This window comes from Centropristis striata, chromosome 5, assembly GCF_030273125.1.
Source record: "Centropristis striata isolate RG_2023a ecotype Rhode Island chromosome 5, C.striata_1.0, whole genome shotgun sequence".
NCBI lineage: Eukaryota > Metazoa > Chordata > Actinopteri > Perciformes > Serranidae > Centropristis > Centropristis striata.
The window spans coordinates 10,888,920-10,906,708 of NC_081521.1; the positions used below are offsets into that span (position 1 = coordinate 10,888,920).

Here is a 17,789-nt window from a genome sequence, read left to right on the forward strand (position 1 = left end):
TGATTTTATAATTTTTTCCATCACTGAAGATGAATTGTCCATTTTACTGCCTGGTACAAGTAAAGGTACATTTGTTTGGACAAATATAATAATAACAACAAAAATAGCTGATAAGAGTTTAATTTAAGAGCTGATATGTAGACATTTAACATGGTTTTATTGATAATGATTTTGGTTATTATCAGGTTATTATCAATTAAACTCTGAGCTATTGAACTAATGATCTATTTTTGTTGTTATTATATTTGTCCAAATAAATGTACCTTTAGTTGTACCAGACATTAAAATGAACAAGAAATTGAAGAAAACAAGGGTCTAATAATTTTTTTTCATCACTGTAGATGAATTGTCCATTTTACTGCCTGGTACAACTAAAGGTACACTTGATAATAACCAAAATCTTAATCAAGAAAACCATGAAAATGTCTAGATATCATCTCTTGAATTAAACTCTTATCAGCTATTTTTGTTGTTAACGTTATATTTGTCCAAACAAATGTACCTTTAATTGTACCAGGCATTAAATGAATAAGAAATTGAAGAAAACAATGATCGAACATTTTTTTTCAATGACTGTAGATGAATTTAACACTTCGTCACCCTGTTAAAATAGTCACCTAACTAATTTTTTCAAGTTTTGCAGGAAACACAAAAACTTCACCAAAAGTGTAACATGACATTTATTGATCATTTCACTCAAAAAGGATGTAACAAAGGATGGCTATTGCCATAGTAATAACACTGTGTGTAAATGATGTAACTTAAGAGAAATAAATGACTTAGGCATTTTTTTGAACATGCCTTTGTGACTTAAGCAAGATATGGTCACAGTTTATTTTGAAAGTGTCTACATAAGAGTCACACAAGCCTGTCAGAAACATGACATGACAAGTATCATGAGCATTAATGTTACTTCAAAGTGTCATTAATGTTCATGACACATCCCATGCCATGTTTATGACACGCTCATGTCACTCTTATGTAGACACCTTCAAAATAAAGTGCTACCAATATGAGTGTCCACAATAAAACACTGCTAAACTAAACTGATTTCTAAAAGACCTCCCTCTAGCTCTTCTTTGCTGGGTTCTTATCTGATGCCTATGAATGTGGCAAATTGTCAAAGAAGTGATGATCTTAAAGGGGTAAAATCACATGATCTGATCAACTGAGGATGGAGGCGATTTTACCATCATGAGGAGATGATTTAGGCAAAAAAAACTATTTGGACAAAAAAATGACTTGAGCGATTATTATAACAGTGTGACGACTTGTTAATGTGATATTATTGTGGTGTTTTAGTGCCATCTGCAGGAAATATTAGGCCTTGTTTCTTTTCCTTGGGAGCGCTTGATTTGCCATAGCGGTGAAAACTGCAAATTGTTGCTCAACTATCGCGTAACGTCAGCACGTTTGAAGCTTCTTACGGCATATTTAACCGGAAACGTTTTTATCAAAAATCTGCTTTAGATGCTGTATAGATGTCTGTGAGTTACCTATGACACCATTTGACCCCAGATGGGAGGTGAGCTGCTCCTCAGGGTGCTGTTGTCAACCCAGACAGCTGAGCATCACGTGACGTGACGTGTAAGCAGCATGGCGGCGCTGAGCTGAGGGAGCGAGTCGACGGACTGACACCGATAGCCTGGCTTTAGTTAGCTTCCCTTGTCACCTGCCTACTCGCAGGGCCAGGCCGAGAATGACGGCCTGAGAGACAAGCGGTAACAGACCGAGACATGCAGCAGCAACACCACCAGCGGCCACCACAGCAGCAGCTAAACTCACAGCAGTCTAAGGCAGAAAACAGTAAAACTAAGAGCATGTTTCTGTCTCGGGCTCTGGAGAAAATCCTCTCTGATAAGGAGGTGAAGAGGAGCCAGAACAGCCAGCTGCGCAAAGCCTGTCAGGTGGCGCTTGGTGAGTGGGTTTGTTTTGTGTGCTGGTTTGCTGAGTTGTGTTTTTTAATCACTGAAACGTGTCGGTCGTGTCTCGCTATTTGAGAGACTTATTTGAAAGAGCTAACAGGCAAGCTAGCGTTAGCATGTGAATGGCCTCCGTCGTGTGTTTTAGCTGTGTGTTGACGTTTGCAGGTAGCTAACTGTGTGCGTACACCACTTTGACATCTTATTGTTTATTCTGCAATGCTAGCATCCTGTCTTCACACCGCTATCACTGCTGTCAACGTCGGCAGGTAAACAAGCTAATAGGTAGCTGTGGTTAGCTAGGTGAGGGCTAGGTGAGCTAGCCAAACAGACCAATCCCTGTGTTGTACGTAGCTCTGTCAGCAGCCAGACAGACCAGTCTGCTCTACACACAGACAGGCTACCTAACTCCAGGACAACATGACGCCCGAGCTTTTCCATTCAACACAACCAAGGATAGTGTTACACACAGCAGGATCCTCACCTCATTGTCTTATTACTGTTTATATTGGAGCTCATGCTGCATTCAGGTGCACCCACCTCCTTGTCTTATTGTTATTGTGACAACTGAAACGTATTTTGTTGGTATAGAGGCTTTAAAAGTTCCTGATTCTCAGATCAGAGAGTTGGTTTGTAGTTAAGGGTGGCTAACTTTGCACAGGGCTTCTCTAATGGTTTTAATGCAGGTGATTGAGAAATGGCAAACAAGAAGTTGTGCTTCATTATAGGGCTGGGCGATAAGGACCAAAAGTCATATCCCGATATATTTAGGCTGAATATCGATATATGATATATATCCTGATGTTTTTAGCGCAAAGTGAGAGCAAATGTTCAATCAAAGTCAACGCCAAATATGACATGTCATAAATAGTTAGATTGAAACTGTTTATGTAAGTGAACACCTTTTTTTTTTTTTTTTTTTTTTTTTAATCGAAGCTCCATAAAGTGCACATTTAAATAAAAAATATCTTAAACAAAAATAGCCTATGAAGTAAAATAGGCCAATCTTTTTCTGAAATAAATATATTTATATGAGAAAATAACGAACAAAAGAACATTACAAAATAACTAAATATGACAAACCCTAGTAAGGGTAGTATTTATATATAAAACAGCTTGCCTGGAGCAAGGATCACAGTGCAAATTTGAACTATATCGATATATGCGATATGGCCTAATTCCACATCACATTTAAAAATATATCAATATATTTTTATATATATATATATTGCCCAGCCCTAGTAAGGCACAGCACAACAGGGTTGACTGCAAATATCAGTGAGAGCTGGGCAAACAGGTCGGTGTGTTTGAGCTGCCTTTGTCTGCCACTGACACTCTCTCATTATTCATGATAGCAGAAGAACACAACACTCTTTTTCAACTCTTCACACTACCAATGTAGCCCTTTTGTGTGTGTCATGATTGCATTGTCTGTCTGATGTTTTAGTATACTCTGTGCAAGTTTCATGGATATATCATCTTTTCCAATGCTCTTTTTTTCTTCTTCAAATATCAGAGCTGGTACACTGCACTGTGGATGCAGGCCTTTGCATCTGTGTCCTCCATGATTATGCTCACTGTGAAAGAGAGAAACAATTTCCTAGAGACTGCTTTAAAGTAAAACACCAGAGCGTAGCCAAATAATAAAGGAGCAATACTGCTACTTTCTATATTTAGGTCTAGCGCTAACTTATACCACATGGGGAAAGGAACTAAGCTTATTAAAAGAATGACAGGTCATGCATTCCTGGTAGTCACTTGAAATATATAATCACTATAACCTTCACTGTGACATTAGTGGTGAGTATTGCTCAAGCTTATTTCCTCTACGACGCCTTACGAGCGAAGGTGGAGGAAGTATTCAGATCCTTTACTTGAGCAAAGTAATAACTTTAATACATGAGGTACATTTTCCAAATTGATTGTTTTTAATTATTCACTTCAGTAAAGTACTCAGTGTAGAAAAATGTCTCCTGTGACTCCTATTATATATTACAACATTATATTATTAATACTCGTATGTAATTTACGTAAATTACTTAATTTGTAATTTAAAAACAGGACTTTCTTGTTGTAGCTGGTTGAGATGGAGCTTTTTTTTTTTTTAAATATTGTATCCGACTGCAACTAATCCAACTAATTATTTTCATTTATGGAATCATCTGCTGATGGTTTTCTGTACTGTAAAAACTCTGAAATGAGTGAGAAATGCCAACACATTTACTCAAGACCCATGAGAACCAGGAAATGTTTTTGTATGAAAAATGACTGAAACAATTATCAATACAGTTGCTCTCCTAGTCAAACTCTCCATATGTTTTCCATTCAAAAATCTTAATTAGTAAACTCACAAATAGCTAAAACTGTCAGATGAATGTAGTGTAGTAAAAAGAACAATATTCCCCATTGAAATGTAGTGGAGTAGAAAAGGAAGTACTCAAGTACAAATACCTCAAAATGCTTAAGTACAGTACTTGAGTACATGTACAAACTGAGTTTGAGAGAGCTGTAGTTGTTTTCACTACCACATCGTTTGCAAATCTAACCGATTTGGTTGGTCACATCTGGCTGAATGCACACTGTTACTCTAATGTGGGATAGAAAAGTATGAAGCGATTCATTCAGAGGGCAAAGTTTCTACAGCAGAACAGATGGGGATAGTGGTACAGACTAGTGGTCGACCGATACAGGTTTTTTAAGGCCGATACAGATTATTTTGACATCAGTCTTAACCGATCCTCGATATGTGCTGCCGTTTTTTTTTTTGGGCCAATTCTTGAAGCCGATATTGCCTTTTCTCCCTCCATTTACATGATAAAAATGACACAATGATATCAAATGTTACACAAGTCTCAATTTAAACAAAAAAAGAAACATTTATTAACAAAACAAACAAAACATATTAACAGTTGGATAGCAAACAATGTGTATGTTGTTCTAGGCCTTGAGGTGGTGGCGCCTCAGATGATCCACATATTTGATGTGTTTTTCTTTTTTCTGGTATCAGCAGCAGCTCACCAGAGAATGGCAGATGTTGCACCGAGCCTTGCCTGCTGTTGGCTCAGTGAAATGGGCTAACTGATCAGCGAACGCATGCACGTATCGGCCGATGCCGATACAAGTAAAAAACGCGAATATCGGCCCGATATATCAGTCCACGTCTAGTGCAGAGAATACGTGAAACAGCAAAGATCTGAAGGAGGCTGCTCAGTTAAAGTAAATGTGATTAGCATTAAAACATAGGAGTAATCTCAGATAAAACCCTGCATAATATAAAGTTGTATGCTTTGACCAGAAACGTCACTTCTCTGCAAAGGAAACAAAAACGTACCTACAACACTGCCCTACAAAGTCTAACTGCAGTAACTACACAAAAGGTAAAACTGAGAAAAACTGCTTTAAAGTGTTTTTTTAAGATAGGGTAGATAATTGATTTGACACTTATTTCTACATGTATTGATGATGTCAGTTTCATGCTCAAAAATCATGACGATTTATTTGACCTTTGACCCCCAAAATGTAGTTACTGTACTCTGGTTTTGCTGTAAAATGTTCTAACAGTAATGCACAAACTGAGTGCAGTAACTACAATGTTGTCGTCTTCTTTCAGCTTTTATATTTAGTTTTCAGTGAATAAACATTTTCAAATTGATTTTGTTATAAATGTATTTAAAAGAGTTTAACAACTCTTTTTTTAAAAAACATTTGTGTATTTTTGACTTAATATACAGTAATGTTATATTTTAGTCTTAATACAATTTTATCTCACTTTTTTACTTCATCACTATCTAGATAATAGTTTCCCTATCAAATAAACTTATAATTTCTATTATTCTTGTCTTCACTATTCAACACAATGAAGAAATTCAAGTATACACTGTATCACAGTCAAAGTTTAGCTTCGGTTTTGAGTTGGATTTTGTAGTTACTGCAATTTTTATACCAATATTTCTCTGAAATAAAGCAATATTGAAATCTAAAACTTTGTCACAAGATAAAACGGATATCAAATAGTTTCAACCAAAAATGTAGATATTGCAGTTAGGCTTTGTCGGCCAGAATATTCAGATTTGAGATTGGACCATTAACCCAAATCATGTCACACTGACTTGAGCTGAAAGGGCCAAAGTTCAGACACGAATAACATTTAATCTCCTGTGTCTCTCTCCATAGATGAAATCAAGGCAGAGCTTGAAAAACAAAAGTAAGTATTGTTCTGCAATTGCCCTTTTCCCTGAATGAATGAATGCAAAGTGTGTGCGTGCATGTGTGTGTGTGTGTGTGTGTGCGCGTGTTTCTTTTCTTGTGACATGAGGCAAGAAGCAGAGGTAAGGTTTGCCCTGCAGCACTCTGCAGTAAACCCCAACTGCTCAGTGTGATTTGTGACTAAGGTGATTTGCTACTTTGGAGTATATCAGCAGCACTTCAAACAGCCTTCAGGTAATATATCTGCTGCTGTAGGCAAGCTGTTATTTAACAATTTGCCATTATGCTTTCCTGAGGTACGAACATTAAGCTTAAAGCTCTAAAATCCTGCAGTATGAAAATCTAAATGTACCGTAAAATGTTTACACAGCCCTTTGTCTATTCACATCATCTGCTGGAGTTACCGTTAAGTTTCAGCTGGACCATGTTTGTAGTTGACACAGCTGTTTGCTCTCCTCGTCCCTGCAGAGATGGAACCGTGGTCCCACCCAGAGCCAACTACATCGAGGCGGACAAATATGTGCTGCCCTTTGAGTTGGCCTGTCAGTCAAAGTCCCCCCGGATAGTTAGCACCTCCCTGGACTGTCTGCAGGTTAATATAAACACACACACACACACACACACACACACACACATCATCTGAAACAATGACTTTACATTCCACACACACACTGAAGAAAGGTGTGTCTAAAACAAGATAAAAACACTAAATCTGAGGGAAATGATCTTGCTGCATGGACAGATAATTTCACTTGACAATATTTCTTAAATTAAGATTGTTAAATCTAGAAATAAGCAATGTTGAACACTTAAAATAAGAAATTAACTCTTAAAACAAGATAAATTAAAGCTGCAAGCAGCGATGAACTGGCCCGGCCAGAGTGACCTGACAATTATTTGTTTCTTACCAAGACCAAAAAACCTTTAGACTTAGAAGTGTTACATAATTTATCCTGTTTTAAGAGTTAATTTCTTGTTTTAAGTGCTCAACATGCTTTTTTCTAGATTTAACAATCTTGATTTAAGAAATCTTGTCAAGTGAAATTATCTGTCCATGCAGCAAGATCATTTCCCTCAGATTTAGTGCACACACACACACACACACACACACCCCACCCCACACCACACCACATCTAGTTCCACCTGTTTCTCACTTTCATCTGAAACAATGATTTTACATTCCACACACTTTATCCTCTCTATCTCTTAACTTTTGGGGTAGCTAAACTTGTGTGTCACTTAAGTTATAATTCATCAACCACATTCAATAAGTTAGTGATGCAAAGAAAATTGAGGAATATGCATACATACACAAATCCATATTTAAAAAAAATACATTTTATGTACTTGTTATGTTTTCTTTCTTGTTTTTTAAACTGTAATTGTCTGTTTTTATGTGTATTTTTGTTACAATCTCTGGACCTGAAACTATTTAATTGATGACTTACACAGGTAAAGTACATTGAATTTGGCTGGTCAACACGAATGATGCAAATATGCAAATTTGTGTCATTTGTAAGTTAAAACTCGCACAACAGATTTACGTGACACTGTGTCTGAAAGCCTGTGAGTGTTGAGAATAGTCAGTGTAGCACAGCCTTGATTAGTTAGAACTCCATTCAGCCGACAAAGCATGAATTCAGACTTTTTACAAATCTGCACTGATGTAGTTACAGCTGCATCTCAATACATTAGAATATGATGTGAAAGCCCATTTCCAGTAGTTCAAGTCAAACAGCTCCAACCAAGTATTGAGTCATATAGATGGACATACTTTTCAGATGCAACATTTACATATTAAACATACTTTTTAAAATTGGTCTTTTGTAATATTCAAATTTTTTCGAGACACTGAATTTTAGGTCTTCATTAAATGTAAGCCATAATCATTATAATTAGAAGAAATTAAATAAATTAATACATGAAATGTTTCATTCTGTTTGTAATGGATCTATGTCAGGGATGGGCAACTTAAATGCACAATATTTCATCGACACTACCACAGGGCCACACATAGGACCGTGTACTTAACCAGATACGATGAAACTGCAATTTTAAATATGTTTACAGTTCAGTAACTTAACATATTTCATGCTCAAATGCATGTATAACAGTATAAATAGGAATACAAAAGGTTTGAAGCAAATAAAAAATAACCACTTACTGTGATTTATTTTTTTCTCAGTGCAAGAACATTAATTAAAAAACATTAATTGCAAGAAGTAATTTTGTGCATTTTTACACAGCACTTTTAAGATTTCATGCTCAAATGCATGTAGTTGTACTGAGGGCCACTTCAAGTGAGGGTGCGGGCCGTATGCGGCCCCCGGGCCTCCAGTTGCCCAACCCTGGTCTATATAATATGTTGTTTACACTTTTTAAATTGAATTACTGACATAAATAAACTTTTCTATGATAATGTAATTTATTGAGATGCACCTGTATGTCGGCATCATTTTAATCGGTTCACAGCAAAATCACTATTGACGGTGAATTATTTGCATTAAAAGCTCACAAAAATGACTTGGAATTAGATGCTCCTTCTGCCTCTGCTGCCCTGACCTGTGCTCTGTTTCTCCTTTGTAGAAGCTGATCGCGTACGGCCACATCACAGGCAACGCTCCGGACAGCAGAACCCCGGGCAAGAGGCTGATCGACCGGCTGATGGAAACCGTCTGCAACTGCTTCCAGGGCCCACAGACCGACGAGGGAGTCCAGCTACAGATCATCAAGGTAAACCCAGAGCCACTCCAAACATCTGGCAGCCTTCAGATCCTCCAGCTGTCAGTGTTGTTGTTTATTTTAGACCTAATCAGGTCACATAGTCAGGAATGACATACTTTAGTCCTCGGTATTAAGAGCTTTCTGTCACGGTTTGCACTTAGTGGAGAAAATAAGTTTCTGCATTTTATACAGTGCCCATTAAAAGTGTCAGACCCCTCGGATTCCTCTGCATTTTTGCATAACTTGGTTCTAAAACATGGTTTGATATTCTACAAAGTCACAAAATAGAAAAGCTACACCTGGCTGAAAAATTAACAAATATAGTTTCAGATTTATTGAATTATTTGCTTGAACAAGTTGGAGTCAGGTTGGATAGAGACAGTGAACCCTTAGTTTTATTAACTAGTTAAACCTTATTTAACAGCCGTGACCTGCTGCTGTTGACCACATCCCCACATTGGTCAGGAGGAATTTCAGACCATTTCAGTGTATTAAATTGTTAAAGTATGTTGGTGTATCAGGAATGTTTTCATAAAGGCCTCTATTCAGTAGAAGCCACAGAATCTCAATTGATTTGAGGCCATGATATTAACCTTAACCATTCTGAATCTTTACTTTTTAATGTCTGAGACATTTTGTGATTATTTTTCACTTCTATTAAGCTTCAGATGACTGACAGCAACTTCAGCTTGTGTTTGAGTGTGTTGTGTTTTCAGTGAGTAATGCTTGTTCAGGCCCAGGGGCCTCATGCTGATCCTTGCTACATGCTTCACTTTTAGGATGATGTTATACCACTGGTTGGCTTTATTTCTCCAAGCAAAGTGGAAGTTGTTTCTGTAACAAAATATGGTGTATTCTTTCAACTTTTCATAGAGCAATGTCCTAGTAACCTAATAAAACAGTCAGGTTCCTAGTTTGACACACACAATAGGGGTGTTTCCATTACAGCCCAATATCCTGAATAAGCTGGTCTCACTTGCCGAAATGCCTCTAATGTGAATATGAGCCGTCCGGAGCGGTCGTTTGACTGGACATTTTTGTTGTCCCTGTTTAAGAGCAGGGTCGTTTTTCTCCCCTGAAAAAAGCCTGGTTGCTGATTGGATAGAACGCTAAGCAGGATGTGACATAGTACTGGACGCCACAACAGCACGCGCCATTTGTAAAAGCCGGCGAAGCTGTGTTGCCAACCTAGCAGCTTTGTCGCTATATTTAGCGACTTTTCAGACTAGCGACAAATCTAGCGACTTTTTCTGGTATTATTGGAGACTCGTTCTTACTCTTCTTAATGAGCCGGGGGCTCTTCTTAGCAAGCTGCGGGAGCTGGCGGCTCGTTAAGAGGAGTAAGGACGAGCATGCATCAGTCTCTCCCAGCTGCAGTTACGGAGCCAGAGGGGATGTTAACCCCTTAGTGTCCAGTCTGCAAATTGCTAATAGGCTAAACAGTTAGCTCTCTTGCAGTACAGTGTGTATGTGCTGCAGCAGGACACTCTGTGCACAGTTAGCGATGCCAGTTAATTCAGATCATGATGTTTATGATCAGCGGAGAAGCTGTGCATAATTAGCCATGCTGGTTTGTTTATGATCAGTGGCGGACGTTGTGCACAGTTAGCGATGTCGGCCACAGTTGCTTCTCCCGTGTTAATCCATCACGTATGTGACCTCACGGTCGAAACTGTTGCTAAGCGATTACGCGACGATTGAAAACCATACATCACCTCAGGAGTCTCTAAATCCCTCTGGGGGGCTTTTTTTTTAATGGAGACACGCAGAGTGAGTGGACATTTGAGAGGACGTGGCCTGAGACTTTCCCAGCGACCACTCTTCCCCCTAAAGGAAACACGGCTATTGTAATCAATTCATTTTAAGGGAGAACAAACTGTCTTCCATACATGAGCACTAGGGCTTCACAGTTGAGCAACATTTTATTGAAATTGCAATATGGACTATTGCAATATCCAAATTACAGGAAGGTGCAATATTTGTTTAAGGCCAAATATGTGTCAATATAGCATTCTGAGTTAAGTATTGTATATTGAGATGTCCTGGCCTACAAATCCTATTCTATAGACTGAGAAAATCTTTGCTTGCTACAGATCCTCATTAAAAATACACCAGTATTATTTTAATATAGTTTTCAATGAAAATAATAATTTGACCCAATGTGGTGAATCATATTGCACTTAAAATATCAGTCATAATTTTCTATAAATGGCGGCCGCAGTGACTTTGAGGTATTTTGACAGGCCTGTAACGTTCAGCCTGTCGGGGTTCTCTTCCACCTTTTGTGAGCCTTTCTCTACCATCTCGCTTCATCTGGAGTACTCTGAAAGTACAAGTGGCTGATTGATGGTTAACATCAACTCATGAAGAGATGAGTGAATTATTACTTTCTCCTCTCTGAAGGCTAATGATGCCACTGACTCACTCTACTCTACTCTGAACTCATGTCTGAACAGGCTATGTCCTTTATCTACAAGGCCTGCTCGACCCAACCAATCCCACCCATGGTTGACTGATACCCTTCGATCACAGCGTACCAAGCTCAGAGCTGCTGAAAGAAAATGGCTCAAAACCAAACTTCCAGACGATCTCATAAACTATCAGACACTATTGTCCTCATTCTCAGGCAGCATCACCAATGCAAAGACTGCTTTTTACAACGACAAAGTCAACAGTGTCACTGACACCCGGAAACTCTTTTCCACCTTCAAATCACTACTCAACCCTCCGCCTCCTCCTCCTCCTCCTCCTACCTGCCTCACCGCAGACACATTTGCATCCTTCTTTACAAGCAAAGTTGCAGCAATTAGCAGCCAATTCTCTGACCCCCACCCGACTCCTAATACTGTGACATGTAGAAGTCCTACTACTTGTCTTTCTGTATCTCAGCTGGGCGGCACTGAATCAGTTGCTAGCACCTCATTTTCTGGCTTTACACCCCTCTCTGAGAGTGAGGTATCCAAACTGTTGACATGTAGCCGTCCTACTACATGCTCGTTGGACCCTATACCAACAAACCTTCTTCAGTCCATTAGCCCAACCATCACGCCAGCTGTCACACATGTGATTAACGCCTCACTGTCCTCCGGCACTTTTCCCACTGCATTCAAAGCAGCTCGGGTAACACCTCTTCTCAAAAAACCCTCTCTCAACCCTGCTGAAGTCGAGAACTATCGTCCTGTCTCACTTCTTCCATTCTTATCTAAAACTATTGAACGGGCGGTCGCTAAGCAACTTTCAGAATTCCTCCTACAGAACAATCTTCTTGATCCAAATCAATCTGGTTTCAAAAGCGGTCACTCAACTGAAACTGCTCTGTTGTCTGTGACAGAAGCCTTAAAAGAAGCAAGAACAGCAACAAAGTCCTCAGTTCTCATTCTGCTTGACTTGTCAGCTGCATTTGACACAGTTAACCATGGCATCCTCCTCTCTACTCTCTCTAAAATGGGCATCTCTGGCTTGGCTCTGTCCTGGTTTGATTCCTACCTCAAAGGACACTCATTCAGTGTATCCTGGCATGGACAGTTGTCTACTTTGTCTTGCCTCACCACAGGGGTTCCCCAGGGCTCAGTGCTGGGACCCCTGCTATTCGCTATCTACACCACCTCTCTGGGTGAGGTTATCCGCTCACATGGCTTTTCCTATCACTGCTATGCAGATGACACTCAGCTCTATCTGTCATTTCCTCCTGATGACCCATCGGTCTCTGCTCGGGTCTCTGACTGCCTCTCTGACATAGCCACTTGGATGAAGGCACATCACCTCCAGCTGAACCTCTCAAAAACTGAACTGCTGGTCCTCCCTGCTAAACCCACAATACACCACAACATCAACATCAAGATTGACTCCCTGTGTCTTTCACCCACCAAGGTGGTGCGAAACTTAGGGGTGATGATTGATGACCAACTCACCTTTTCCAGTCATGTCGCCTCAGTCACCCGGTCATGCCGCTTTGCACTTTACACCATCAGAAAAATCAGACCTTACCTAACTCTACATGCCACTCAACTCCTGACACAGGCTGTTGTCATCTCAAAACTTGACTACTGTAATGCCCTCCTGACAGGCCTGCCAGCCTGCTCAGTAAAACCGCTTCAGATGATCCAGAACGCGGCGGCGCGTCTGGTCTACAACCAGCCTAAAAGGTCACATGTCACTCTGCTGCTCATTGAGCTCCACTGGCTACCTGTTGCAGCCCGCATCAAATTCAAATCTCTAATGCTGGCCTACAAAGTTGTCTCCGGTACTGCTCCTACCTACCTGAACGCCCTGATTCAGACATATGCTACCTCACGACCGCTGCGCTCTTCCAATGAACGGCGCCTGGCTCTGCCCCCCGTTGGTCCAAGGCAATCCAGACTGTTTGCACTTCTTGTTCCCCGCTGGTGGAACACACTACCAGTTCCTACCAGAGCAGGGGCGTCCCTCTCTACCTTTAAAAAAACTCCTGAAGACCCAGCTCTTCAGAGAACATCTTCTCTCCTAGACCACATGATAAGACTACTCCTCAAAGAATTGTCACTAGCACTAATAGCTCTTATTGCACTATACCTTGATTGTTTGCTTTTACTCTTCCTGTAAGTTGCTTTGGATAAAAGCGTCTGCTAAATGACTAAATGTAAATGTAAATGTACTTTAATAATGAATACAGTTTATTACAATTAACTGTATTAAAGTCTGACTTGTAGCGTTTTAAGAGGTCTTCTGTTTAATTTTGAGATTATTGACTATTATTTGAGTGTTCTTAGTCTACATAGAGTTTATTTGTCCATTAGAGTGACTTTGAAATAAATTAGACTGCATGTTATGGATAAACTGTGCATAAATGTAGCTAATTCCAAGCGGTTCATTTTCTTTTTCCTGGCACTCTTTCTGCAGTTAAGTGAGGAGTTAGGAAACGATTATTATAAATTATGTAAATACAACCTTGGAAAAAAACTTGAAAACCATTAATAAAAACAGTATCATCTTGATTATTTAATATTCAAACTGAAACATATGATTTTTATAAATATACACTCTGAATATTGAATTTGATGCGTTCTGCATTTATTTTACTTTTTACTCGGCGTCCATATCTGTTTGCCTTCCTGTGTCTTTTTGTCTCTTTAACACACTGTCTGTTCCTTAAACCCAACATTTAATAATAGATTCCTACGATGAGACAAAAACTAAATCTAAAGAATAGAAAAGCTGCGTAGATCATTTTTCCTTTTCCTTTCTTAAAGGGACAGTTCATCCCAAAATATAAAAAAATACATATTTTTTTATACTAAAAAGAAAATGGTTCCAACATGAAACTGCCTGTGGATTATTTTGAGTAACCAGGCCATGTTATCTGGGAAGAAAACATTGTTGTTTTTGAAATATTTTTTGGCACTTTGGCACCACAAGCAAAGTGCCATCTAATTCTATGAGAAAGAAAAGTCAGACACCTCTACTGCTGATACCTCAAACACTTGGTAACTTACACTAAAACAATCTAGATAGTATTATATGAACTTGTGGACAATATAAAACATCTAATAAATAATTCCATTTACATGAAATATTTTTAGATTCGCAAGACGACAAGAGGCAATCATCGGAAAACAAAACCCATCAGTGATGCAGCCTGAGAGAAAAATGGCCACTCAAACCTGTCAGATCAGATTTGAGTGTTCAGATGCTCTTCCAAGTGGCTGTCAGAACACTAAGGGGGTAGTAGAGCTGGTCTTATACATTTATTTTAGGGCCGGGCTTTGTAATTAATTAATCGCATATAAATATTTGACCTGAGAACAGTGAGAAGTGATTTTTTTCACATGGATTTTTATTGAAAATCAATTTCATTGAATAATGACTGAATACATAAGCTTAAGCAACAAAAATATTGTTTATTTTTGTTCAAGTCCAACAGACCAGTGCAATTTTTGCCATTAAGTGTAGCAATAGCATATTTAGAAATATAGTACATTTCAGAAATTCAGGTAACCTATAGGTAGGTAGACCTTCTGTAAACTATAATACTTTTTTAAGTAAAACACAATCCACGCTAGCTACCACACTAGCCGCTAGCTGCTATATGTTTAGCATTGAGGTGATACTTGAGGCTGGATGTGCTGCGGTGATATGTGAATTCCTTGTTGCAGAGCAACACAACCATGCTCTTATCGACGCTTCCATCCGTTGGTTTTTAGTAACTAAATGTTCTTCCTTCATGTTCACTGTGGTTTGTTGTTGTCTGAACTCATCATCGCTAGTTGGTGCTCCAGTATAATCGGTCCGCCTGAAACTCATCCAGTGAGAAACGTTCCGCGGTGCAAAAATAAGTGCGATTAAAATGCGTCAATTTTTTTAACGCGTTCATTTTCGTGTAATTAATTAATCTTAATTGACGCGTTAAAGTCCCGGCCCTAATTTATTTTATTTTTTTGTGTGTGTAAATATCTCAATATGCCCTGCAATGTGTTTACTGGGTAGTAAGGTAGAGGGGATCCGTTCTGAGGCGTTTGAAGACTAACTGGACTAGAATTACTCATTCACTGGACACTGTTTCAGTTTGGAGAAGGGGTCAAAAATGGTCAAAATGTTGCATTAAATCTGTGTAACAAATGGTATCAACCCCCAAAAATTAGGCATGATTGAGCATGGGAATGATTATCATATACTCTTATCATAATGTTCTAAACCCTTATACTGTTTAATTCATTCATTCATTCATTAGTTAACTACAGGTGCATCTCAATAAATTAGAATATCATAGAAAAGTTTATTTATGTCAATAATTCAATTCAAAAAGTGGAAATAACACATTACAGTATATAGATCCATTACACACAGAATGAAACATTTCATGTCTTAATTTATTTAATTTCTTCTAATTATAATGATTATGGCTTACATTTAATGAAGACCTAAGATTCAGTGTCTCAAAAAATGTTTAATATTACAAAAGACCAATTTTAAAAAGTATGTTTAATATGTAAATGTTGGCCTCTGAAAAGTATGTCCATCGATATGACTCAATACTTGGTTGGGGCTGTTTGACTTGAACTACTGGAAATGGACTTTTACATCATATTCTAATGTATTGAGATGCAGCTGTAAATAGCACTACAGGTAAAAGGACACATGTATTTTTGGTTTTGGGGTGATCTGTCCCTTTTTAACAGGTTTGTGTCCAGTGTAATGTATTTTCATCTTTGGATTTGTGAGAAAGGATCCAGTTAAATGAGCTCTAGTTTGTAATGCAGCCAAGTAATGCACCATAATTAGGCCACACTTTTTAACAAAGCTCTGACTTGATAACTTGCCCTGTGTTTGCGCAATAGGTGTGACTCATAACGGCTGCTTCCTGAAGTTTCCTCTCAGAGAATGAAACACACATCCTGGTTGTCTGGAAAGGCCAAAGTCTCTCCTGCTATAAGAAGCACACAGTTTTATCGCTGTTGTCAAAAGATTTATTGCAGATTATCAAAATGTTTGTCTTACATTTACCACAGACTCAAACCTGAAGGTCAGTGCAGTTTATTTAGATTAAGACAAACTTGAACACATTCCATTTTTCTAATAAACCTTCAGATTTGATAATCAGCTTTTGTGTAAAATCAAAAAGGAAAGTTACAGAATATGACACGAATTCTTCTGCAGCTTTAACGTGCCACATGAGTAAGGAAGTGGAGTGATGACTCAGGAGGTGCTGCAGCATTTTCTAAAGAAGACGACTTGTCTGATAACTCTTTGACTTCCTTTTTCTGTCTGTCTAGGCCCTGCTGACGGCGGTGACCTCCCCGCACATAGAGATCCACGAGGGCACTGTGCTTCTCACCGTCAGAACCTGCTACAACATCTACTTGGCCAGCCGCAACCTCATCAACCAGACCACTGCTAAGGCCACTCTCACACAGATGCTCAACGTTATCTTCACACGCATGGAAAACCAGGCTGTTAGTACAGTTAACATGGTTAAAATGCTATCCATACAACTGATGTCTCTTATAAAGCTCCTGTCTGGAGCAGGCTCTGTTTTAAATCCACAGTCAAGTTACTGGTATCACATGAAACTAGAAGGATGTAACCAACTATGTCATGTGTGAGTCTCCCTTTTACAGACATGCCCACTTTAAGGTAACCCCATGCAGTTTAGGGCAAAAAACATTCTTATGCAGTACAAAACATTGTCTGTTCTATTTAACTATGACCGGAGTTACTATGACCGGAAAGCTGAGACTTATCGATTCAATGAGCTCAATTTTATTCATATGTGAAGAAATGAGTCCCGATTGTAGCATTTTATTGCAGTGAGAGCATTTTTCAAAACATCTGTTTTTAACTCTTAGATAATCACAGCCTCATGAAACTTACTCCAGTGTATATTGACAATAAGGGGTTTCCTCAGCATTTTCCAGGACAGAAGTGCTCGCCATGCAGTTGCTTAATAAGGACATTCTTCATCTCAAAATGTCAATAATTGTTGATACCAAATCACATCATGGATCTCTCCATGGTGTTCATCAAGGACTTGTGCTGTGTTCCAATACCCATAGTTCCATGAGTACACTTAAATGCAGTACACTATCCGCACTGAATAAGTATGCAGATTTCCGGGGCCGGGTCGCGGGGGCAGCAGGCTAAGCAGGGCATTCCAGACGTCCCTATCTAATACTCCGTGGTGCACTTACTGGAAATTACGATCGCGACAGCTGCCACAGCTCGTCACCCGCGAAAAACTTCCCGCTTTGAACGGCGAAAAAATTTTCTTTTGTGTTGTTTAATCTTTACTTCTACAATCTGGCAATATGGCTCCATTAACGCAGCAAATGTGGAGAATGCGCCGGCGTCGTCAGCAACGTTACCTACTCCTCCTGATGTTGACAGACAATGCTCCGCTGTTGTTTCGGCCGCCATTACAAACATTTTTTTTCGAGCTGAGCAGTTCTGCCTGGCTCCGCCTCT

At 39.1% G+C, this 17,789-nt stretch overlaps 1 protein-coding gene across 1 annotated transcript in view; it reads left to right on the top strand.

Moving 5' to 3' along the window:
* The first annotated feature begins 1,472 nt into the window (after nt 1-1,472).
* Nucleotides 1,473-17,789, top strand: part of arfgef2 (ADP-ribosylation factor guanine nucleotide-exchange factor 2 (brefeldin A-inhibited)) — a 60,687-nt gene continuing 44,370 nt past the window's right edge. The window contains exons 1-5 of the mRNA XM_059332679.1: nt 1,473-1,917; nt 6,096-6,126; nt 6,597-6,720; nt 8,715-8,861; nt 16,601-16,780. Of these exons, the coding sequence (XP_059188662.1) occupies nt 1,737-1,917; nt 6,096-6,126; nt 6,597-6,720; nt 8,715-8,861; nt 16,601-16,780 (663 nt within the window). The 5' untranslated portion in view covers nt 1,473-1,736. The remainder of the gene's footprint in view (nt 1,918-6,095; nt 6,127-6,596; nt 6,721-8,714; nt 8,862-16,600; nt 16,781-17,789) is intronic.